The sequence below is a fragment of the Bubalus bubalis genome, chromosome 1 (genome assembly GCF_019923935.1).
Source record: "Bubalus bubalis isolate 160015118507 breed Murrah chromosome 1, NDDB_SH_1, whole genome shotgun sequence".
In the NCBI taxonomy this organism is placed as follows: Eukaryota; Metazoa; Chordata; class Mammalia; order Artiodactyla; family Bovidae; genus Bubalus; species Bubalus bubalis.
The window spans coordinates 19,840,081-19,862,950 of NC_059157.1; the positions used below are offsets into that span (position 1 = coordinate 19,840,081).

General features: G+C 52.4%; 1 protein-coding gene across 2 annotated transcripts; it reads left to right on the forward strand.

Annotated features, from left to right (window-relative positions):
* The first annotated feature begins 5,608 nt into the window (after window positions 1–5,608).
* DUSP4 (dual specificity phosphatase 4) lies at window positions 5,609–19,454 on the forward strand. 2 transcript variants are annotated; one of them, XM_045164394.1, is made up of 4 exons: window positions 5,609–6,485; window positions 16,537–16,742; window positions 17,634–17,853; window positions 18,487–19,454. In XM_045164394.1, the coding sequence occupies exons 1-4, from the start codon at window positions 6,053–6,055 to the stop codon at window positions 18,870–18,872; spliced, it is 1,245 nt and encodes a 414-aa protein (XP_045020329.1). In that variant the 5' UTR covers window positions 5,609–6,052; the 3' UTR covers window positions 18,873–19,454. The 2 variants fall into 2 exon arrangements, with proteins under 2 accessions (XP_045020329.1, XP_045020339.1); XM_045164404.1 differs by having other exon boundaries at window positions 5,610–6,485; window positions 16,537–16,682.
* The last annotated feature ends 3,416 nt before the right edge of the window (window positions 19,455–22,870 follow it).

Consider the following 22,870-nt stretch of genomic DNA (forward strand, 5'->3'; position numbering starts at 1 on the left):
CGATCCCTGGGTTGGGAAGATTTCCTGCAGGAGGAATGGCAACCTGCTCCAGTATTCTTGCCTGGAAAATCCCATGGACAGATGAGTCTGGTAGACTACAGTCTATGGGGTAGCAAAGAGTCAGACATGACTAAAGTGACTGAGCACACACTGTTTCACCAGTGAAGAAATAATGCCACCAAGTCTCAGGTTTCCTGTGATAGTCTTAATTTAGGGTTGTTTTATTGCTTTCAAAAAAAATTTAGAAAATACATAAATGTGATTTAATGCTTAATTCTTGGTAAGAAATTTAAAATTTTATATATATATATATATATATATATAATCTCACAATTCCAATAATCTTTTCTGACCACTTATGCCAATATTTTGGAGAAGGCACTGGCAACCCACTCCAGTACTCTTGCCTGGAGAATCCCATGGACGGAGGAGCCTGGTAGGCTGCAGTCCATGGGGTCGCTAAGAGTCAGACACGACTGAGCGACTTCACTTTCACTTTTCACTTGCATGCATCGGAGAAGGAAATGGCAACCCACTCTAGTGTTTTTGCCTGGAGAATCCCAGGGACAGAGGCGCCTGTTGGGCTGCCGTCTATGGGGTCGCACAGAGTCGGACACGACTGACGCAACTTAGCAGCAGCAGTAGCAGCATGCCAATATTTGGTTTGGAAAAGAAGTTCACAGCAGGATTCCTGGGAAAGTGATTTAGATATTTTGCTGTCCTGAGAAAAGTAAAAAGTACATTATTTTCCCTACTTCTACAGATGGTAAAATTAAGATGTAGAAAATTGATTTGCTGAAGAGTCGGGCCCACACTTGGGTCACCTTACATCTGGGTCAGCTCACTGGCCGTGGACTCTGTCCACGGCAGAGATTTTCTACAGAACCTTTGCATCATCTTGGCTCCCTTGCAGCTTCAGACCAAGGGCTCATCTATTTTCAGCAGGCAAACCCACTGGGGAAGAGAGAAGTTAACAGATGAAAGGAAAAGACACAAGTCACAAGGACAGAATGAATGTCAGAGGTGGAATAAAAGCTTGAAAAAAAAGAAAAGAATAGGAACCAACCAAGAGAAATCAAGGATAACATCTACATAGATGAAATTCATTTTATTCATGATGGCCTTTTTCTTCCATTTCCCTATGGATTTCACAAAACATTTCAACCCCTTTCTTTTCTGAATCCCCTTGACATTGTGTTTGTTCTTCCCTGAAGATATTTGATCCTGCCCCGCAGTAACAAACCGTGACAATCACACCCTGACTAAACCAAATAGATCATAAACTCTTTGAAGGCACAGTGTTTGAGACAAGTTTGTTTCCCCCACTGAGTTTAACACGTGTGTCTAATAAATGAATATGAAAATATTCACAGCTGGAGTGAACCCCCCCAAAAATCTGAGCCCACTTTTTATCTCCTATGTGGAGTACTTGCTTTCAAAATTTGATTTTCAAAACTTGAAGTTTTGATAAGAAGCTTGGGACATTAGCACTTGACTTAACATATAAATTAAAATTACCAGCGTTAAGCAAATGAGGGACAGGAAGGAGGCAGAGACTGTGCTGTGACTTGTGGATTTCAGAGTGCCTGGCTTTGAGAGAAAGAAGGTGGTTATTTCAGGCTGGCAGAGAGCTCTCCAGCTCAGAATCACACAGGGGTGGAAATGAACTGGCTCTGACAAATCAATCATGCCCAAACTCTTCATTTTGCAGATGAAGAAACTGAACTCCAGGGAGATTATCTTGCCCAAGATCACTAAGCTAGATGCTGGCATAGCCTAGATTGAATTGTTTTTAAAATAAAGTATGGGGGGAGGCAATGTATTAAAACCTTTCTGCAGAGACCCTGGATTAGAGACCTAGCACTTTAAATCATCAGCAAGTGCTACAGTAGTGTGGCTAGAAAAATAAATGGAGGTTACTGAACAAATCTATGACAAAGTCAGGACTAAAAAAAGCCTTCAGGTTGCTTTTGAGGCTGTTTGGCGATGTTCATTCTCACTCAACACTGAAGGCTTTTCAGTCCTGACTTGATGAGCAGAGGTGGGCAGGAAAGGACAAGACATTCTTCAATTCATCTATACCTGTTACCTAAGAACACACAGTATATACAGACTTCTTCCCTTGAGGAGCATGAAACAGCCTCTCAGTTCTTGTGAGCATTCTCATTACTAGGGTGGAAGCTCCCCAATCAGCTGATCTTAGAAACCTAGCCAACAGCTCAATGTCAAAAGGACCACTCCTGTTCCACTTAAGAGTGATAAGCAAGGTGAGAGGGATCCACTCAGTAAAGAGGAATCCACAGAACTCTGCTTTTCATCACCACTTTAATTCATTAGTGATTTTTCAGGCAAGCTTTATTCAGGCACTTGGAGACAGCGCAGTGAGTCAAGAGGTTGCCATCAAAACCAGAATAGAAGCCATAGATAGTCCTCTCAGGGGATCCTGCTCTGGGCTTTAAATTCCCAGATCACACAACTTCCTAATTGGAAAGAAATGTTTTTAAACAAGAACAACGGTTTTGCCCGGCCTAACAGTGACTAATAAGGTCGGTCTGAGGACTATCTGATGAAAGAGAAGTTGGATTTACATGTCACAGTGAATGTTTAAAGTATTTTCACCCCGAGGTTTCCTGCTGAGTATAAATAAAATATCTCTCTGTGGGCAATCCCATTCCAGCTCCAGCAGAAATGCCTTCCTTAATCAAATTAACTTTGAAATGACATTCAGTGTCTTCCTTCCAAATGCCTTTGTTTTCTCCAAGATCTTGGAGACAAGCTGTTTCACGAGGTTCTCCTGTAAACTGATTAAGGTTCCCCCCCACCCAACACCTCTGGCCCCGCCTGCATACTCACTGGAGACAAGTTCTATCACCTCTATAGCCAGGATCGAGGATCCCTTACATTGTATTTATTTGGGTAGCACATGACCCACACACTTATAATACCAAAAATTAAAAAAATTATCTAGGGTGCTTACAGAGAACCCGGATAAAAACAAAATTTAAATCTTGCTGGCTGAATTTCACATAACCGAAAGCTAATTCCTGACTTGAAGGGAAAGGATTTTTTTTTTTTTTCCCAGTCTTTTTTCAAATATCAGGCATTCGCGTTGGTAATGCAAAAGGATCTTGGCTTAAGTACTTGAATTGGATGCTGCGGCTCGCCTCCAGGTTGCGGGCGCGCAGGCGCGGGCGGGCACACGTGGACACAGAGACACACTCACACGCGCCCGCCCACGCCCCCTTCCGTGTGAATTGCCTGCGGGATTTACGGGCTTTGCCACCATGGATTACCATCAGGTGCAGAAAGCAAGTCTTTGTTCGGTGGGCATTTTCCTGCCTCCAGACCTGTTATTTACGGGCCACGTGAGGGCCGGGCAGGGGGTCAGGCGGACGCGGAGGCGCCCCCGGCTTATGCCAGACAAAGGCTAGCGGAGCCCGGCCGTGCCGCCGGGGGACGTCCCCCAGCTCTTGCGACACGTGTGCAGTTCGCCCGGACCTGCCTCCGACTGAGAGGCTCTTCCGAGATGTCCAGCTGAAGTCCTTGTTAAAGGCATCGGCGTTTTTCTGGAAGCGGATTCCAGTGCTGCCCAAGAGCGTCCCGGGAAAGCCGGGGAAGGTGGGCGCGCGGGGGGCTCCTTGGAAAGGGCGAGCTCCTGGTGTGCCAGGGAAAGCGAGTCTTTACACAGAGCCTCACGACCACCTCAGCACGCGAAAAACCGGACAAAAGCCTTGGGAGGGAATACAGTCCCTTTCCCAGCGGAGAAGCCAAGCAGCAAACCTTTGACCGCTGACCTCCCCTCCAGAGCGCCCCGCGGCCTCACTGGCTCCTCAGTGGTGGCCGCTCCTCGTTCGCCAAAGGTCGAGGGGAACCCGAAACTGAGTAGTCAGAATAAATAAAGTAGTGGCTTAAACAATTAAAATTAGTGCCGCCTCCCCCCAAGTCCACGATGAATAAAATAGTAAATTCTAAATAGAGACGGGACCAGTACATCGCAGAGCTATTTTGGGGCACTCAGCTTGGGCCTGGGGTCTGGGAGCCCGGACGCAGCGGGAGGGGATCGAGGGCTGTAGATTTCGGAGGTGGAGGCCGCCGCCGAGGCCGGGCTGGGGACTGAAGGGGTGGCCCTGGGGCCCGGAGTCTACAGCCCCGGAGAGCCGCTCCACTGGGAACAAAGGCGGAGCGGAAGGCAGAGTCGGGGGAGGGAGCGGGTTCACCGACCCTTGTCGCCTCCGCCAGCCAGGAACAGAAGACTCGATCCCACTGCCACCGGGGCCCCGAGCGAGTCCCGTAATTCCCTGCTCGGTGGTTAATTCTCACTAACAAGACTTGGCAAGATGTCGGACGCATCATTTTTGGCTTCTGTCGTGTCCCCCACCGCTGCGCGCACGCACCCCCTGCCAAAAGTGCCCTCTGGGAAATTAAATGCATAAGTAGAAGCGGGGGCGGGGAAAATGAGACCGGACCGAGAAAGAGGGACGCAAAGAAACCCGAATCGGCCCTGGGACGTATTAAATTCTTTACCCGTCAATTTCTCGGGGTCTAGTTTCGCACCAAATGTGGACCCTAATTGTCATTTCCTGAGAGACAATTCACACGAGTACGAGAGGCGTTAGGACTTTTCCAAAAGCCGAAAATGTCTGTTCCCCCCCCCCCCCCAGCCCCTCCCCATCAGGGTTAAATAAACATCTTTAGGAAGCGTGGAAGGGAGTGGCACTCCGCCTTCCTCCTTGGGAACAACATTCCGGATCCAATTAATGTCTCCCTCTGGGTCATAAAGCAACAAACTCAACACTTCACTCCTATTACAGGGCTTCGGGGCGCGAGGGCTTTCTCTTTCATCTTCTGGATTCGGGTTTGCCCACGTTCCTCGGGAAGCTATAAAACTGATTTAATTCCTTAAGATGAAAATCGATCAGGTTAAGGCAGAAGCTAAAGTCTGAGGAACTGCAATTGAAAAAAAAAAAAACAACCAAAAACGCCTGGCGGGCCAAACGCGCTCCGTAAGGCTGGGGCGAGGAGGGCCTGGCAGGGCCGGCTGCTATGCGGCGTTTCCCAGTCCCCTTGGGTACTAGGGGCCCACCTGCGGGGTTGGCAAGGGGGAAGCGCGGAGGTAAACCGGGATGAAAGCTCAAAACCGAGTCCGGCCCTCCGCTAGGCCAGCTCGGCTGGCGATTTTTTTCCGCGGATCATCGCCGCCGCCACTGAGGCGAGGGTGCAGTGGCTGCAAGGCAACTCGGGTCGGGCTGGACGCTAGCGGAGGCAGGGTAGAGGCGCCGCCACGCTCCATTCACAAAGTCCCGGCGCAGCCGCTCGCCTGCGGGTCGGAGGCCTCCTCCCTTTTCCTCTAGGTCTCGGTTTTATGAATGGGCCTGGCGGCGACCGCCGCGCGCCCTGTTTACTCCGCTCTTTGTGACGTCGCGTCCCCGTGACCAGGAGCTAGCGGCCGGCACTCCATTCACTCGCTGGGGCGTGCGGAGGAGGTGGGGCCGGAGGGGCGGGGGGAGCCGCCAGGGGGCGGGGAGCGGGCGCGGGGGGCGGGGCAGGGCTCGCGGCCCAGAATGGAAAGAGGCGGAGCCTCGCGAGGTAGTAATGCATCTGCCCCCTCCCGGGGGAGAGTCGAGGAGCATTAATAAATCTATACGCCGAGGAGAGGAAACTCTGGCTGGGGCAGAGCGCGGAGCTCCGGCAGTTCGCGGGGGAACCGCGGCCGGAACGGCAGCGCAACGGGCGAAATACAATACAGGCAACAACAGAAGGGAGCCCTCGTACCTCTCCCGTAAACACACTCCACTCCACTGCCACCTCCCCCTTGGCATCTTGCTGCCCGGCGCCCGAGGCCGCCCGGACTGCTATGTAACCGAGAAGCTGCGGGAGAAAGGGGAACCCGGGAGAAGAGGTTCGCCAGTGAAAGCCCCTAGGGGCCAAGTTTGCGGCCGCTTTTGCTCGCGCGCGCCCTTTCGTAGCCCCCCGCTCACCCCTTCCTGGAGCCCAGCTCGCCCGGGAGTCCCTCGCATCCTCGGGTGTCCAACAGACGCGGTTCCCGGCGACCATGGTGACGGTGGACGAGCTGCGGGAGATGGACTGCAGCGTGCTCAAAAGGCTGATGAACCGGGACGAGAACGGCGGCGGCGCGGGCGGTAGCGGCAGCCACGGCGCCCTGGGGCTGCTGAGCGGCGGCAAGTGCCTGCTGCTGGACTGCAGACCGTTCCTGGCGCACAGCGCGGGCTACATCCGAGGCTCGGTCAACGTGCGCTGCAACACCATTGTGCGGCGGCGGGCCAAGGGCTCCGTGAGCCTGGAGCAGATCCTGCCCGCCGAGGAGGAGGTGCGCGCCCGCCTGCGCTCCGGCCTCTACTCCGCCGTCATCGTCTACGACGAGCGCAGCCCGCGCGCCGAGAGCCTCCGTGAGGACAGCACCGTGTCGTTGGTGGTGCAGGCGCTGCGTCGCAACGCCGAGCGCACAGACATCTGCCTGCTGAAAGGTAAACGCGGGCGCCGGGCGCGAGCTGGAGGGTCGGTGCGGCGGGGCTGGGCGGCCTGCGCGTTAGTGGACAGGAGAAGAGGTGCCTGCGGGTGACTCGTGGCTGCGGGATGCCCCCTGAACGCTTCTTTGTGCGTATTTGTGTGCGCGCTGGTGTGCAAGGCTTCTGTGCATTTGTGTGCAAGCGCGAGCTCCTAAAGTCCTCAGAGATGGTGAGGGCTCAGTCACCTGCATTTCCGGACCCTTCCCGGCGATTCTGCATTTGTTTACACCAACGGTCTGGCCTTGCGGGAGAAGCTACTCAGCAGCTTTTCCACCTTCGAGTCCAGGGAAGCGCTCTCAAGTGCCACTCACTACGCGGGAGGTGGGGGACAGGTTAGGCCTGTTGGTTTGGCATGGCCGGGTCCCGCACCGAATCCGATTACGAGATTCCAAGACGTGGGGAAGAGAGGGAAGGAGGGTGCGCGCTGGGGTGCGATCGGTTCTGCGGCTCCTGCTGGAAATCAACCGTTCATAAATGCAAAAACGAGGGTCAGCTTGCGGGCTTGGTTGTGCCGCCCAACTCCGAGCTCCACCAGGAAGGGTGGCCAACCTCTCCCGCCTCGGGCTAGACCTAGGCTCCGGAGACGGAGGCGGGAGGTCCGAGTATTTGCCGGGGTCGCCAAGCGGGACGGGGCCTCTTAAATGAAGGCAGCCGAGAAGTAACGACCTTTTGTTCAGACTCAAGACTCTCAGATGGCGGCGCGTGCTTAAGTGCGAAACTCTCGGGAAGGGGAGATCTTACTAATCTGCAAGTCGGAAACTCCGAAAGGGCCTAGGGCTACCCAAGTACCTGGAAGGACCCGGGCGCCGGCCGCACCTGCCCGGCCAGGCCGGGAGCGGGCGAGTCGCTGGGGCCCTGCGGCGCTGCGCCCCTTCCACCCGCGCCGCATTCCGCGCATTCCTTAGCCCGCTGCGGGTCCTGGCCGCCCCAGGACCCGAGGGAGGCGTTTCGAACCCCAGCCATCAAAGGGCCGCCCCTTTCCCTGCCGGCGCCCCCGACCCCCTCCCTCCTGCCCTTCCTCTCCGGACCCGCTCACCGGAGAGGAAGGGAGATGGGGCGGGAGGCGCGGCGGCGGAAACCTCTCCCCACCGCCCCTTCCAAAAGGCAGGACCACACGGCTCGGTGCCGGCGGGTCGGGCTGGCCCCTGTGAACAGCGGGGGGCTTTGTTCTCGGCAGTTGTTTCCTGGCCATTTGACCTGTCAGCTGCTGGGGAAATGCTGCTGTTGACCTTTGGTTGAACCACTAAGGCGATTTTGCTGATTTTTCTTTCTTTGCGAGGGCGGCCTTTGGCACCTCTGATTGGGCCCAGCGTTCCTCCCTTCTCCTCCCAGCGCTTTAAGGGAAAGTGCCAGGAAGGGCCTTGCACCGGAAGGACCAGGCGCTTAGCGAGGCGACCTGGGCGCAGGGGCCTAGGGGCCCCGGGCGCCGAGGTGTGCCGGGAGCCCAGTGGTCCCGGACCGGGTGGAGAGCGGGGATGGGGTCCCCGAGGTTGAGCACACCGCTCGTCCTCCTCTGCGTGGTGCTGGCGCACGTAGGGACAGTGAGAGAAATTTCTCTGGGACGAAAGCCCCTTCGAGTGGCAAGGGCTGGCCGCTGTGTTCTCCGAGCTGTGCTCACCTCGATCGCTCTGGATTTGGACCCCGATAGCACGCCTGCCTGCTCGGCTTCCGAACCCGGGACCCTTCTCGAGGCAGAGCGGACGCACGTGGCGTCTGGGTTCGTTTTGTTTTCCTTTTTTCCTGGAAGAAATCCAGAGAGGACCGCCCTAGGGTTTCCGGGCGCGCACTTAGGCCTCGCTCTTGGAGAGAGAAGCAGATTTTTAAGGTTCCCTCCTCGGGCTCACGGCACCTGCCTGGTTCCCCCTAATCCCGCCGGGAGAGCCCGGAGCCAGATCTGTACCGAGAGCCGCCCCGCGGGCCGGCCGCCGGCGCGAGGCAAATGCTAGTCTGTAGGGTCGGCAGTCCCCTGGCGGTTGGCGAGGTGCCTGGCCGAAGGAAAAGGAGTGCTTAAGGGCTGTTTCCTCCTGAGGCCTGCACTGCCTCCTGTTGCCTGACCCGGCGCGCGCAGGGGCGGACCGCTCGCTGCCTCTCCCAGACCGCATCCTCTGAGGTGGGGAGGGTCATGGCCTGGGTGTGGGGTCCAACTTCTCTTCATAGGCCCTCCCGGGAGGGGCCAGGAGAGGTTCAGCTGGGTCTTTCTAAGCAAAGGGAGCCTGCCTTTGGACGCAACCGCCGCCTAAAATTCACACAGTGTGGGGAGGGAGGGTATCTCCTTCCAGCTTGTTCTGCAGTGGTGATAGAACATCTTTGAGGTTAACTGGTTCAAATTCTATTCAGCTCAGCCTGTTTTCATTTAGGTGCTAAACAGAGGCAGTCTTCACACAGTTCCTCTTTCTTCTCCTTGCCTTCCCTTCCAAAGGAATCCCCCAGTAAGGGCAGAAGGAAATGGGCTCCCTTGGCGCTGCGGGGAGGTGCGCCTGGGGGCGGACAGTGCAGAAGCCAGCGAAACAGCAGGAAACGTGGGTTCCTCGCAGGAGGCCCTGGGGGCAGGAAACTAAAGGGAAACGGGAGGAGACAAGACCCTTAGATTTATCTTTAGTAAATACCTGAATTGATTAGGTGTTGGGTAATTTGGATGATTCCCCCCCCCGCCCCCCCCAGTTTGTTCCTTTATTTTGCAGGCAGTGGGGCCTTCTGTGCAACCATTCATGTGTGGTGGTGGGTGTGGAGTAAAAGTGGTCAGACATTAAGCCGTGGAAAACTGTTGATATCTGCCATCCTGGGGGGACAGTAAAAACAGCCGGATATTTTTAGAGGTTCTATTACCCTTCCTGGTCACAAGCTATGGACTTTTACCAATTAACTGTGTTTAAACAGATGATTTTTCTATTTATGCCACTTTGAAGGGCAGTTGGTTATATATTACAGGTAGTTAATAACTAATACCACAGGCAAGAATTCATAGCTTTACTTAAGATTAAGGCAATGCTAGCTGGCCTTTACAATTCCTAATAATACCCAAGGTTTGCTAAAAGCAGTAACCCAAATCACTACATTTTCTGGTCCTTTGGCTAGTTAATCTTCCCACTGGGGTAAAACTCATTTTATTGAAAACCCTGTAAGGCATTTTGGGACAGTTTAGAGATTTCAGCTTTTCAGATTTAATTATAGTACACATCTCTTTTGAAATCCCTTTCTCTTTCTTTCATAGATCCTTGGTTTAGGGTTTTAGACCCCCTCCCCCCAGTAGAGAAAGACAAAAAGAGCATTTTTCTTACCTTAATAGATGTCATTCTTTACTTCCCACATCCCCCCAATAAGAGATCAGTCTGTTACACAGAAGATTTCAGGTATAAAAACATTATCTTACTTTTTCTTCTATCTAAAGTTCTTCTCAGCCTGTGACCTTTGTCAGTTCTTACTCAAGTTCTGATTGAAAAGCCGTCCTGGAGCTGTTTTGAGAAATTGGGAAGATCAATATACTCCAGCTTCTCCTTCCAAGTTGGAAGTCTCATACTCGATGGTCCCCAAGCCTGATCATAGAGACCTGACGTGATAGCTTCCGTGTGAACAGCGACTAAGGCCCATCCTGAGAGCTGTGGGCAGAGGTCAGGTGGCTGTGTTCCATCTTTTCTCTTTCTGTGTCCATCTGCCCTGCCCATCCTCATTTCCAGGTCAGTGGCACCAAACGGCAGAGTCCTGGGGGATGCTAAGGGCAGCTCTTTCACCCAAAGGCAAAAGGACTGGCTTTTCTCCTTGCAAACAGGACACGATATACCCATGACAGCGGAGAACTGTTAGAATTACAAACATAAAAATAAAGGTAGGCCTTAAGGGAAATTCCTAACCCAGAGTGTGAGACTTTAAAGAATTATAAAGAATTAGGCAAAGTCACTACTCTTTGCATCATCTGCACTGGATGGTTCCAGTAGGTGTTGACTGAGAGTGACAGCCTGATTGTCAGGAAGTCCATATCGGCTCCCTTGGGCTTGTCTTGGATGCTTACAGGAAAGGTAGGCCCACAGAGAACTCAGAGAGGAGAAAGGGTGACCTTTTTAAAGAGCCAAGGAATTCCTTAAAAAAAATCAGAACATCCGAAACCAGATAGCTGGGTTCCTTCCTGGAAGGCAGTTCCCGTTTAACAAAGAGGAAGTTGGGGAGGAAGAAATGAAGACTAGACGGAAGCCAGATTGCTGAAGGGAGCAGATGGCAGAGAAGTACCTGGAGGGGCTGCAAGCGAGATCCAGCCTAGAGTGTGACCTCGCGTGTCCAGCCAGCTGCCCGGGACACCAGAGGTAGCAGACCCAGGACCCAGAGGTCTCGGCCGGTAACTCGGAGGTGAGGAGCCCATACATGTAAACCGGAAGTCTTGGAAATTCTCAAAGCCAAAGGACCTTCAGATGTCCCCAGACTTTGCCTGCTGGGCAGTGTTTGATATTGATAAGATGTCCCAGGACAGCAAGACCATGAGCCCTGTTTGTGAACAGGTTGATATGTGAGTGCAAAGAGAGTAACAGGGAAAAAGTGGCAGCCACGTTAAGATCTGCGACCATCGTCACCACCAAGAGGCTGTCCTTCCCGTCACAGACCCCGTTAAGAGTCCTATTACGGCGAGGTGACGGGTACCACAGCAGCCTGCCCTTTCAAAGGACTTCTCACACATCTCCCCCGCCCCACCTGCATGAGCAGGGGGCAGCCAGTTTCACGGTTTCTGTCAACTTTGAAAACTGCCTCGCTGTCTGTGTGAGAAGACGAGAAGAACACAGAGTTGAACCGTAGGCGTAGTTATTCCTCAAGGAAGTTGGGTAGAAAATTATAGTCCTTTCTGCCCCGCCCCCCCAGACGCTCCAGTTTTAAAATTAAGATGAGAAAATGAGAGCTTTAAGGCTAGAAGGTATATTATTAAATAAGAACACGGGAAAAACAGGTCAAAATTAGTCAGCCTATCTGCTACCGAATTACATGCGACAGGACGTACGAAAAAAAAAAAAATGGTGGGAATTCACTGGCACAAATGTGTTGTGAGATTGTGTTCAGAAGGTGGAAATACACAGGTCTGATGGAAGTATACCTGCTGTCAGTTGGTAGTCAGTTCATGACCATTCAGGAGCACAGAATGTTGGAACTTCAAGATAGCGTCTGGAATCCTTGCATTCTGAGGGTGGAAAACGGGGCTTAGGAGGGGATGTGTCTCTTCCAGCTCCCACAGTCAGAGCTGGGGCTCCTCTGCACCCGTCTGCCTACCCCCCCGTCCTGCATAGCTCCAAGGCCACAGGATAGACGCTCTCCCATCCCACCCCACCGTGTCTACAGTGGCAATAAACCTTCCCTCTTATGAGTTCTGGATAAAGCTTGGAGATCTAAATCTAGCTCTTGGGACTTCCCTGGTGGTCCAGTGGCTAAGACTGTGCACTCCCAGTACAAGCAGCACAGGTTCTATCCCTGGTCGGGGAACTAAGATCCTGCATGCTGCAGGATGTGGTCAAAGATAAAAAAATACAAGTCAATCTTGCTCTTGCTGAAAGGGTCATGGCTATGGTACCTGCACAGATGTGAGCTGGGGAGGCAGGCACTGAGGAGAGAGGCTGGGAACAGTCTTCTTCCCCGCCACCCACCATAAGAAACTGATTTTCGTTTCCATCAGGACCTAGTATAGGGCTACTCTATATACTTCTAGAGGAGCTTTTTTTTAAAAGTGAAATGATCCATGTGTTTATTACGTAATTTGAGCTCTTGAAATACACTTCCCCCCAAGAGATGTAAGACATGAGTGGTGTCCTGCAACAGCTCACGCCCGGGCCAGGTGTCTGTCGCCCTGTACTGGGCTCGTGCCCCACTGCAGCACGTGCCGTGTACAGTCTGGGAGAAGAAGAGCCAGCAAGTGCCTTTAAGTGCCAGGGGAGTCCCTGTGATGGGGACCATCACTGTGAAACCAGAGTGCCATGAAATTACACCCTCTATAAATGCAGTGCCTCCAAGTTGTTTTTATTCTGTTTCATTAAATTAAAAAAAGATGCTGGCCACGACTCCTTTATAACTACCTGGAGTTTGAAAAACATCAGAGAGAAGCTGAGTCCAGTGAAATATCAGCAGTGCCCTGTTCACATTCTTTCTATTTCTGCATCAAAATTCTTTCCTAGAGTGATGGAGGGTGGTCCCTGAGAGAAGGGCCACTGGAGAAGCAGCAGTGGGGAAGCACCAGGATGGGCTCCTGATGACCAGGGTCCAAGTGACTTTGAGGCCCCTTCTGGAGAAGGCAGTACTCCACTCCAGTACTCTTGCCTGGAAAATCCCATGGATGGAAGTGCCTGGTGGGCTGCAGTCCGTGGATTCGCTGAGTCGGACACAACTGAGCGACTTCACTTTCACTTTTCACTTTTCATGCATTGGAGAAGGAAATGGCAACCCACTCCAGTGTTCTTGCGTGGAGACTCCCAGGGACGGGGAGCCTGGTGGGCTGCCGTCTGTGGGGTCGCACAGAGTTGGACATGACTGAAACGATTTAGCAGCAGCAGCAGCAGCTGTGGGCTGAATGCCCTTACATGGGGGCCACCATGCAATTCAGTTTTCTCTTCTGTTAAATTGGGGCTCAGCACGCCTTCTTCCAGGGCTGCTGGTTGGATACCAGGGTGGGAAGAGCCTGACACATAATGAACATTTCCTTTTAAGAGGGTCTGTCATTTTTATTAACCTGGATCGGAGTGTGATCTTGTGGGGTGTGGACTGAATGGCCCCTGACCTGCACTCCTGTGTCTGCACTGCATCACTCGGGAGCTCCCGACCCCACAAGGGTGTGTTCTACTCATCTGAGGTCCTGGCCTGACTGCAGCTCCTGGGCCCCAGAAGGAGGTCCTTTGCTGATGCCCCTCATAACTACCAGCCACAGATCCCCCCAAAGCTAATGATGGCTCCGGAGGGAAATCCTTTCCGTTGATCCCATGTCAGGGACGCCACCCTCCCTTTGCTTCTGTCTCCAGAGCGAAAGAACTTTTCGGTAATCATTTTGCCGCTTCGTTGTAATGGTGCCTTTTCCTGACCACTGCTATCTCTCTGTCCTGTTACATGCAGCCTTGGGGAGATGACAGATAGCCCCCCCTTTCAAGCCTGGTCTGGTCTCTGGGCCCGCCTGTGCCCTCCCCCATCCCCCACACCTGCCACACCCCCAGGGTCAGCTGCAGGCTGGGGACCCCTCCAGGGTTCTGCTGCTCCCTGGGGATTGATTGATGGTCAGCCCTGGAGGTAGCAGATGTCCTTGACTGGGCAGGGGACGTGGGACGCAGGAAGTGCCTGGTACCTGTTCTTCTGCTGCCTAACTACCAGCTCTCCAGATGCCCACTGGAAAAAAGAAGGAAAGCCCAGGAGGAGAAAGCTGTCCTGAGTGTGAGAAGTTGTGAGTGAAGCTGGAGTCCCCTTAGGTACCGAAGAAGGAAACGTTCATTGAGTGTCTCCCTGGGGCCAGGCACAGCGCACGCTGGCTGTTCCAGTCAGTCCCCACCAGAGACTCCCGGCCTGGAAGTTTCATTACATTTTACAAATAAGGAGGAGGCTCCGAGAGGTTCAGTGATGTCTCCAGGCTGCACAGCCTATGATTCATTCACAGGGCTGGCATTTCAACTCAGAGCTGTGCATCTGACTGCAAAGGCAAGGCTTTTTCCCTTCCGTCTGATGCCCTGGTCCGTGCCTTCTCAGCAACGGGAAGAACGTTCTTTCTACCACTGAGGCTCCTTGGCTCCTTCAGCCCTAAGGGCTACTGGTTCTCTATGACCTTGGAGCCTCGCCCTGACCCTCCTGTGACTTTGCTGGCCTGCCCGTCCAGGTGATGAGCTTTTGGGAGGGCACCCCTCAACGTCTTGTATCTCTTTGAGATGTATTTTAATGTTCAAATTATGTAATAAACACACAGATCCTTTCACTCAGTTTTTCAGATCCTCTAGAAGTACAGAGGAGCAAGTGATGGTGTTTCATATAGACGGTCAACATCGGTTTGGGGATGGACCAATTCTCCTTTTACTTTCTCCAAAGGGCAGCATTTCCCGAAGTTTCCATCCCAGAGGCCCATCCCAGGGGCTTCAGCTAAAGGCACTTGCCGGCTTTCATTGCTCATAGCCTGTGTTGGGGGCGGAAGCGCTGGCAGGTTTATAGGCGAAAGGGAGGGCTGCTTCTGACAAGAAGTCCACTCAGGCCACTAGCACCTCTGAAGAGGGCAGGACTGGGCCCTCCAGCAGGTTTTCCCTCCAGGGAGGCTGGTCATTATGACTCAGCGGTGCGAGGGCCTGTGACCAGAGAAATGGCCATTTATAGCCTGGGGGAGGGAAACCAGGAGCCTCCTGCTCAGAGAGGAAAAAATGTCTGCCCTGTTTCTGGAAGCCTTATGATGTGGCAAACGATCATTTTCTTTCCTCTCCGAAGCGGTAGTGTCAATGGTTGGGATTCAGGGCAAGGAACTGACTAACCGTCACATGTTGGAAAACTGCTTTGAATGGTCGGGATAGAGAGCAATAGCAGCCCCCCATCACTTAGTCATAAAGGTGTAATGGGCCAGCTGCTTATGTGACCATCCGTTGAGTGGTTGTTCCACAACCTGCAGACCCTGCTGAGTTCATTTATAATCTATTTTTGGTCCAATAGAAACTGCAAAATAAAAATACAAGCAGGGGGACTTCCCTGTTGGTCCAGGGGTTGAGACTTCACCTTCCAATGCAGGGGGCGCAGGTGTGATCCCCCTGATTGGGGAGCTGAGATCCCACCTGCCTCAGGGCTAAGAAGCCAAAACACAAAACGGAAGCAGTGCACGCATACTCAGTCGTGTTCGACTCTTTGTGACGCCGTGGACTGTAGCCGCCAGGCTCCTCCATCCATGGGACTCTCCAGGCGAGAATACTGGAGTGGGTTGCCATGCCCTCCTGCAGGGGATCTTCCTGACCCAGGGACTGAACCTGCGTGCATCTCCTGCACTGCAGACAGATTCTTTACCACTGTGCCACCTGGGACGCCCCCCACACACATCCAGTCAAGACTCCAGAAATGGTCCACATCAAAACAAAAACCAACAACAAAAAATTAAAAAAAAAACAAAAACAAAAAGACCCAAGCAGGGCCAAACCTTGACAATAATAGATGGTAAGTTTCCCACAAAGCAAAGTCCCAGAGTGCACAAGAAAATCAGAGACACAGGCTGACTATCTCTTCTTGGTGTGTTTCCCTGCCCGCCTCCTCCTGCGTCTCTGCCCACCCCTGCCCAGCCGCCTTTGCCTGAATGGCACTAATGGTACTCCACAGAAGTTGGCCATTTGTCTCCTTTTACTTAAACGACCTTCCTTCCCCGGAAGATGATTCCGCAGAGAACCATTCCAGGGCTTAGCAACTGTCAGGTCAGGAAATCCTCCCGTGCCCCAAACCTGGATGAGGCAAGAGGGATTTGTTTAGATTTAAGCCCGTTTCCTCTCGTTTTGTCCCCTTGTTGATGGAACAGCTGTTCATGAGGCTGTGTGATTGGCATCTGTTCTGTTGCTGAGGTCCAGAAGGTCTGGTGCCAGGATAATAGTTTTTTTATTCTCTCCCACACTAGAGAACCTCCCTAAAAGAAGAGCTGGAGTTGGGGGATGACAGACATCTTTGAGGGTCCCAGGACTCAATTGTGGCCTCATGGAAACCCCTAGTGGCTCTTCCCTCTTTCTTTGTCATCACTGTAAAGAAAGCATTCCTTCTTCATCTCCCCCTGCACATCCTCCTTTGTGTATCTGCATTCTAAACCGAAGTCTTGTCCCTAAAGCTTTTTTCCAGCTTTTAGGATGCATTCTTCCCCAAGGCAGTCTTCCCATCTCTGGAAGAAGGGCTCCTTAACCATTATCTCTGGGCCCACAGCGCCACCCAGTGGCCAATGTAGGTGCAACCAGCCCTAGCTTCCCAACAGCTCTCCTCTATGAAGGGTAGGGTTCAAGATCTCCCCCGGTTTGGTTTCCTGGTTGTTCAGTGACCCCATTAACCCGAGCATCTTTCTCCTTTACAGGTGGCTATGAGAGGTTCTCCTCCGAGTACCCAGAATTCTGTTCGAAGACCAAGGCTCTGGCAGCCATCCCACCTGCTGTGCCCCCAAGCACAGCGGAGTCCTTGGACCTGAGCTGCAGCTCCTGTGGAACCCCACTGCATGACCAGGTGCGGGCTGAGATCAGACTTCTGCTTGGAGAGGCTCAGGACTCAGGGCCTCAATGCTGGGTGAATTGATGAACCCTGAGGGTTGGGATGTGACCTTAGGTGGAATCCATTATTCCTTTGAAATTCTTCCCCTTCTTCTCTCATTACCCTTACATAAAAAAAGAATGTAAAGACATAAGTCCCTGACTTCTCTCCCAGAGTTATGTGCAGACAAGCAAGGAGCCCAGAAGTGTGTGGGCTGCTCTGTAGGAAGCTGAGACCCCAGCCCTGGCTCACAACAGTCAGAGCTGTCCGCCCCCCATACAAGCTAATCGTAAATGCTAAGTGAACATCAGTGGACAACCAGCCCTTCTAAGAAAACCAGCTCATGCCACTGTGATTCTTACGAGCACGCCCCTTCCAGCCCTCTGCTTTACACAGAGATGGAGTAAATTGATGGGGTCCCGCAACTCTGCTCCGCAAATCCCACATCACTTGTGTTGATCCGCCTCAGAATCATGTCATTAGCAAAGCCAACATAACCTCCTTTTGCCAGGATCCCTCCTCTTGTCTTTGAGGTTGCTGTGGCGTCTGTTTTTGACCTGCAGCAAGTAGCTTAGTGGTAGCAGGTGTAAGCTCCTCACATCACAAAATATGAAACAAGGCCAGCGTTGCGTCTTCCGCTTCATTGGTTGTGGGGGGGAGGTGGGCTGCTTGAACCAGAGAGGGGGGCCCAGCATCAAGGCCAGAGAGGTACCACTGAGCGCATCACTCCCTCCCGGAGCCCCAGCAGGACACGGGGAGACCTGGAGGGGCTGTGTCCACAGGCCATCTTCCCAGGGCCCGTGACAGCATCCCCCCTGCCCCGCCCCAGACTGGCTCCCCTTTCCCCATCCCACCACCCCAGCCCTCTGCCCGCTGTCTTACAGTTACGATGTTTGGGGGGGGCCCCTTTGTTATCCCCTTCTGCAGGGGGGTCCGGTGGAGATCCTGCCCTTCCTCTACCTCGGCAGTGCCTATCACGCGGCCCGCAGGGACATGCTGGATGCCCTGGGCATCACGGCCTTGCTGAATGTCTCCTCCGACTGCCCGAACCACTTCGAAGGACACTATCAGTACAAGTGTATCCCGGTGGAGGACAATCACAAGGCCGACATCAGTTCCTGGTTCATGGAGGCCATCGAGTACATTGGTAGGCTGGCCCTGGCCGGGGCGCTGGGTTCAGGGATGGGGCGCTGGGTGCAAGGCTGGCAGAGACAGGAAGCGAGGGAAGAGGGAACCACTTAGAGCTGGAGTGTTGAAGGAGGGACTTAGAAAGGGCCCTGCCAGAGGGTGCCTATTTTCCCTCTTTCTCAGTAGGAAGGCTGACCCTTGGGGTGTTGAGTCGCCCAGGGGTATGAAGATGGACTTACACAAACCGCAGGCATTGGTAGCTGATAGAGCCAAGAACTTTTGCCTTGGATGTCCCACCTGCCAAGCAGATGAGACTTAGGGGTGGGGAGGAAGACACAGAGAGAACTGGGTCATTGTTCTCCTGCAAATGAAAATCCCTCCGTGTGTGCTGACCCTTGGCTTTAGCATGTGTATTTCCTAAGCCTGGCACATTTGTATGGTTAAGTCTCCAAAACAGCCTAGAACCGACGGCACTCCCTGGCCCTGTGGGTTTCCTCTCTCCCGGCGTCAGCCTCAGAGGGCTGTTCCTTCTGTGGTTCAGAGGAAGGGCTCCGACCAATGCTTATCAGATCCTCCCCCCAGCGCCCTTGTTCCGCCCGTGGGAAGGACGGGGACTTGGGGACACTAACGGGCTCGTGGCTCTCTGCCCCAGATGCGGTGAAGGACTGCCGCGGGCGCGTGCTCGTGCACTGCCAGGCTGGCATCTCCCGCTCGGCCACCATCTGCCTGGCCTACCTGATGATGAAGAAGCGCGTGCGGCTGGAGGAGGCCTTCGAGTTCGTCAAGCAGCGGCGGAGCATCATCTCGCCCAACTTCAGCTTCATGGGGCAGCTGCTGCAGTTCGAGTCGCAGGTGCTGGCCACGTCCTGCGCGGTGGAGGCCGCCAGCCCCTCGGGGCCCCTGCGCGAGCGGGGCAAGGCCACCCCCACGCCCACGTCGCAGTTCGTCTTCAGCTTCCCGGTCTCTGTGGGGGTGCACCCGGCCCCCAGCAGCCTGCCCTACCTGCACAGCCCCATCACCACCTCCCCCAGCTGTTAGAATCCTCGGAACGCCCCCCCACCCCTACACCAGCCCACGTTGGGTGGGGCCCTGTGGCCCGGTAGCAGGTCCGGACTGACCCGCAGGGGGCCTGGCAACCAAGCTCCTTCCATCCATCTCTCTGGCCGACCGTGGGGCCAGCTAGAATGGCAATAAGGACCTCGAATACATATTTAAACGCAAACAAAACACTCCAACTTAGAGCAATAACGGCGTCCTCGGCAGGCAGGGAAGACCTGGGGCTTGGTTTGTGTGTCAGTTTTAGTTTTCAGATAGGAATTTCTTACCTCATTTTTTTTTTTTTTAAGCAGTAAGGCTTGAAGTTAGGAAACCCACAGATCCTGGCAAATGTGCTCTCCCGGTTTTATTAGGGGGAGGGGGGTGGAGGGGAGGCAAAGGGCGGAAAACAAGTTGACCAGAAGTGCCTGCTTCTGTGTGCTTGGTCCTTTTGTTTGTTGTAGTTACAGGAATTTTTTTTTTTTTTTTTTTAAAGAAATCTTTTAGGACATGGTTTTCCTTTTTAACTCGCCATCAACAGGTGAATACTTATGCTTAATAATAAATAAAAGTATTTATTGAGAATTTCCTCAGAGTATGTAAGTACACAAAGTCTAGGGACCGTGTCTTTAGAATATATTGATGTTGGTGTGGACCGGCGGAGCACAGCAGCGTGCAGACGTCAATGCAGTGAGGTGGTGTGTTCGAGATGGCATGACGATCAGCCTGCATTTGCTACCGCTGGGAAGGGGGCAGGGTGGGAGGAGGAGAAAGGGAAGGGAGGGCGTTGTTAGTGTTGACCCTGGGTATCTGTGGGAGATTGGTTCCAGCACCCCCTCCTTCCATCGCGGATACCAGAATCTGTGGGTGTGTACATCCGCATATAGCGCATCCTTGAATATCGACTGGAGACTATCTTTGAAGTTGGTTCTTGGGCACATGGACCACCGAAGCTATTTGAAACCGCAACCATACAACCGTTTCGGATGATCAGTAACTCAGTTTGGCGGTGGAAGCGTTTTTCTCCTAGACCTGCCCGAGAACTTATATATCATCTGTGATAAATGCCATATCGTTTAAGGTGCTCCTAAAATTAAAATTGGGTGCAGTTCAGATTTTCCTGCAGCAAATCATTTGCCAAGGTCCTTGGGGAACCCAGCTAATAAGAGATAGACCCGAAAGGGAAGTGGAAGCACCAATTTTTTTTCTTCTTTTTGCCTAAATCAGAGATTTTAATTTTAGGGGGTTTGCTTGGAATGAAGTATGCCAACAAATTCTTGTGATCTTAAAAGATTCCTAGTGTAGGTGGATATCTGTAAAGTGAATAGGTGAATAAAAAGAAGGGCCTGGACACCCCAGTGGAGGTCTTGTGGAAGATTAGGACAGCAAGACAGCGTGAGTGAGGAGTCAGGCAGACTCTTTGCGGGGAAGCTGGTTTCTGGATGGGCATTAGAGTGCCAGAGTAGAATCCTTTCTTGAGATAATGCCGTTTTCAGGGGGCCTTTCCAAATAGAGGAGTGGCTTTTGGAACAAGGAGCAGGTGGGTTGGGCTTGGGGGGAGGGAGGAGGGAACTAACCACGGGTTATTTAACTTATAGTATTGTGGAAGTGTTGTTACCCAGTGCCAGGTTAGCAGTAATTCCAAACTTGTCTAGAAGTGAGAGCATGCTTTAGGTTTTGCTTTTTGGGGTTGTTTTTGCCCTCTGAGGATCAAAGTGCTGCTCACCCATTAATAACTTCAAGCCTCGATGTCAGCATAGTGTCGGAATGCTCCTTCTGTCCCCACGTCCCAGACAGGACTAGGTTCCTCACGTTTCCTTCCATGAACATGAACCTGGCATCATTTGTCTTACCTTTGTCAAGCCCTGTCTTGGGTGTGGCCAGAGCTCCCACTTCCTGTTTTTAGAAAAGCCCAAGGCCTCCTCCTTTCCTGGGAGCTGCTTGGCTGAACCCCTCCTGAAGACGTGGAGGGGTCGGGCTCATGACACTGGGCCTACTGAGAGAGCTCAGCTGGACGTTCCTTGTCTTCCTTGATTCCTGGAAGTTGCTTCATGTTTTGTGATGGATTGCGGTCGAATGGGCTCCTCTGCTGGAAAAGTGTGGGTTCCCACAGACAGACAGGTCCGCAGGAGGGACTGCTTGAAGGGGGAGGGAAAGTAGCTTAGAACAGATTAACTTTTTACAGAATGAGTGTACATTTGCCAAAATCTGTGTATCGTGCTTTCCCAGACTCCCGGATTCCAGCTGCCCAGACAGTCAGAGCCCAGGACCCGCCCCGACTGGGTCTCTTCCCTGCTTTCCAATTCAAGTCTCGTGTTGCAGTGTCAAACCACTATTTATAAAGCCATTTTCTTTGTACTTGATAACAGTGTGAGTCCCCAAACCCTTAGAAATCAAATAGGAAATGGGCTTGATTGGAATCGGGGATTTGGGGTCACTGTCTACTTTTACCATCAGAAGCCTCTTTGATGACTTGCAAGAAAGAGCTCTAATGAAGACGGCATCACGAGGTCCCTCCAAACAGCCACTGGGTTTCAACAGGTGTCTCTCCCATGAAGTGATTTCTGGTGACATGCAATTTCTGTCGCAGTCAGAAAGCTTTGCCACTTTGATCCATGGTGACCTGTGCTGTTGACTCACTGGATCATGTATAGAGACTGGAGAATGCTGCTGTTCCCTCCAGTGTCTTTGTGACTCCAGGGTGTGGGTGGAGCCCCCCCACCCCCAGGCAGTGTTATACTGAAGCCACCTGTGAGCTGGTGGCAGGGAGCTCCCACCCTTAGTCTTGGCCTCTGAGGCCGTTTTCCTCAGATGTCCATTCTAGCCTGATTCTAGAGTTGATTCTGATTCTGTATGAGAAAAAAATCCAAAATCCTTGGGAAGATGGGCAGAGGGAGGTGGGATGGGTAATTTCAATGTGAGGGGAGGGAGCCGTGAGATCAGAGTTTGGCCACCAGCGTTTGTTGGTAAAGTAGGGGTTTGCCTTGGCTGCCCGTTAGCCCAGACGAGGTACACCAGGAATTCTGGAGGAGGGACCTGGGCATCAGTAGGTTTCAAAGCTCCCCAAGTGCTGTCCTTGCATAACTGAGTTTGGGAAACTTAGCCTTCTGGATGGCAAGGTGCTGTTGGAGGCCGGGGCTTAATAACACAGAGCTGGCTTGTGTGGCAGAAACCACAGCAGACAGTTGTCCCTGGCCCTGTGTGGCCCCAGCTCTGCTGAGGGACAATATGGGTTCTGTCAGGAGCTCATGGGACCTAAGACCTAGACGAGGTCCCTTTTCACGCCCCTTGAAAGCTGATCTGTGGTTGATAAGGAACTGAAGAACGTCTCTGGCTGTCAGTGCTCTTCTTTGCAAGTTTGTTTATCAAGAAGTACGGAGAGGGACTTCACTAGCAGTCCAGCCCCGTGCTTCTAATGCAGGGGGTGTGGGTTCGATCCCTGGTCAGGGAACTAAGATCCCACATGTTGCATGGTGCAGTCGGAAAAAAAACAAAGGATGGAGAGTGCCACCTCTTTGAAGAGGACCCTGCTCTCCCTTAGAGCTTATGAGTCATGCCAGAAAGAGGCTTCTTCAAGACAGCAATGCAATACTTGTAATTTCTGTAAATAGCCCCATCTTTCAGAGTGATGTCATTTCTACATTTGATATGCTTGTATTTCTGTAGGATGTATATAGTTTAGGGGAATTTTTGTTGTTGTTGTTTTTTTTTTTTTAGAAAAGTCAACATGTCTGTTTTTATTTATTGCTTGAAACAAAGATCATTTGAAGAAAAATAAATACATTTTCGACCACCTCTGGCTTGGTTTATCCTTTCCCGAAAAACTGCCAATACAATGACTTGGAAGGTCTGAATCATTTGATGGTAATCTTGTGGAGATGGGCCACTCAAATCTGTGAGCTCCCTGAACACCACGGAAGGTGACAGGTGAAGGCAGAGAGGAAATCTCTGAGAACTGGATTTTTTAGACAGAAAGAAGTGAAGGGTAAGACACAGATGTC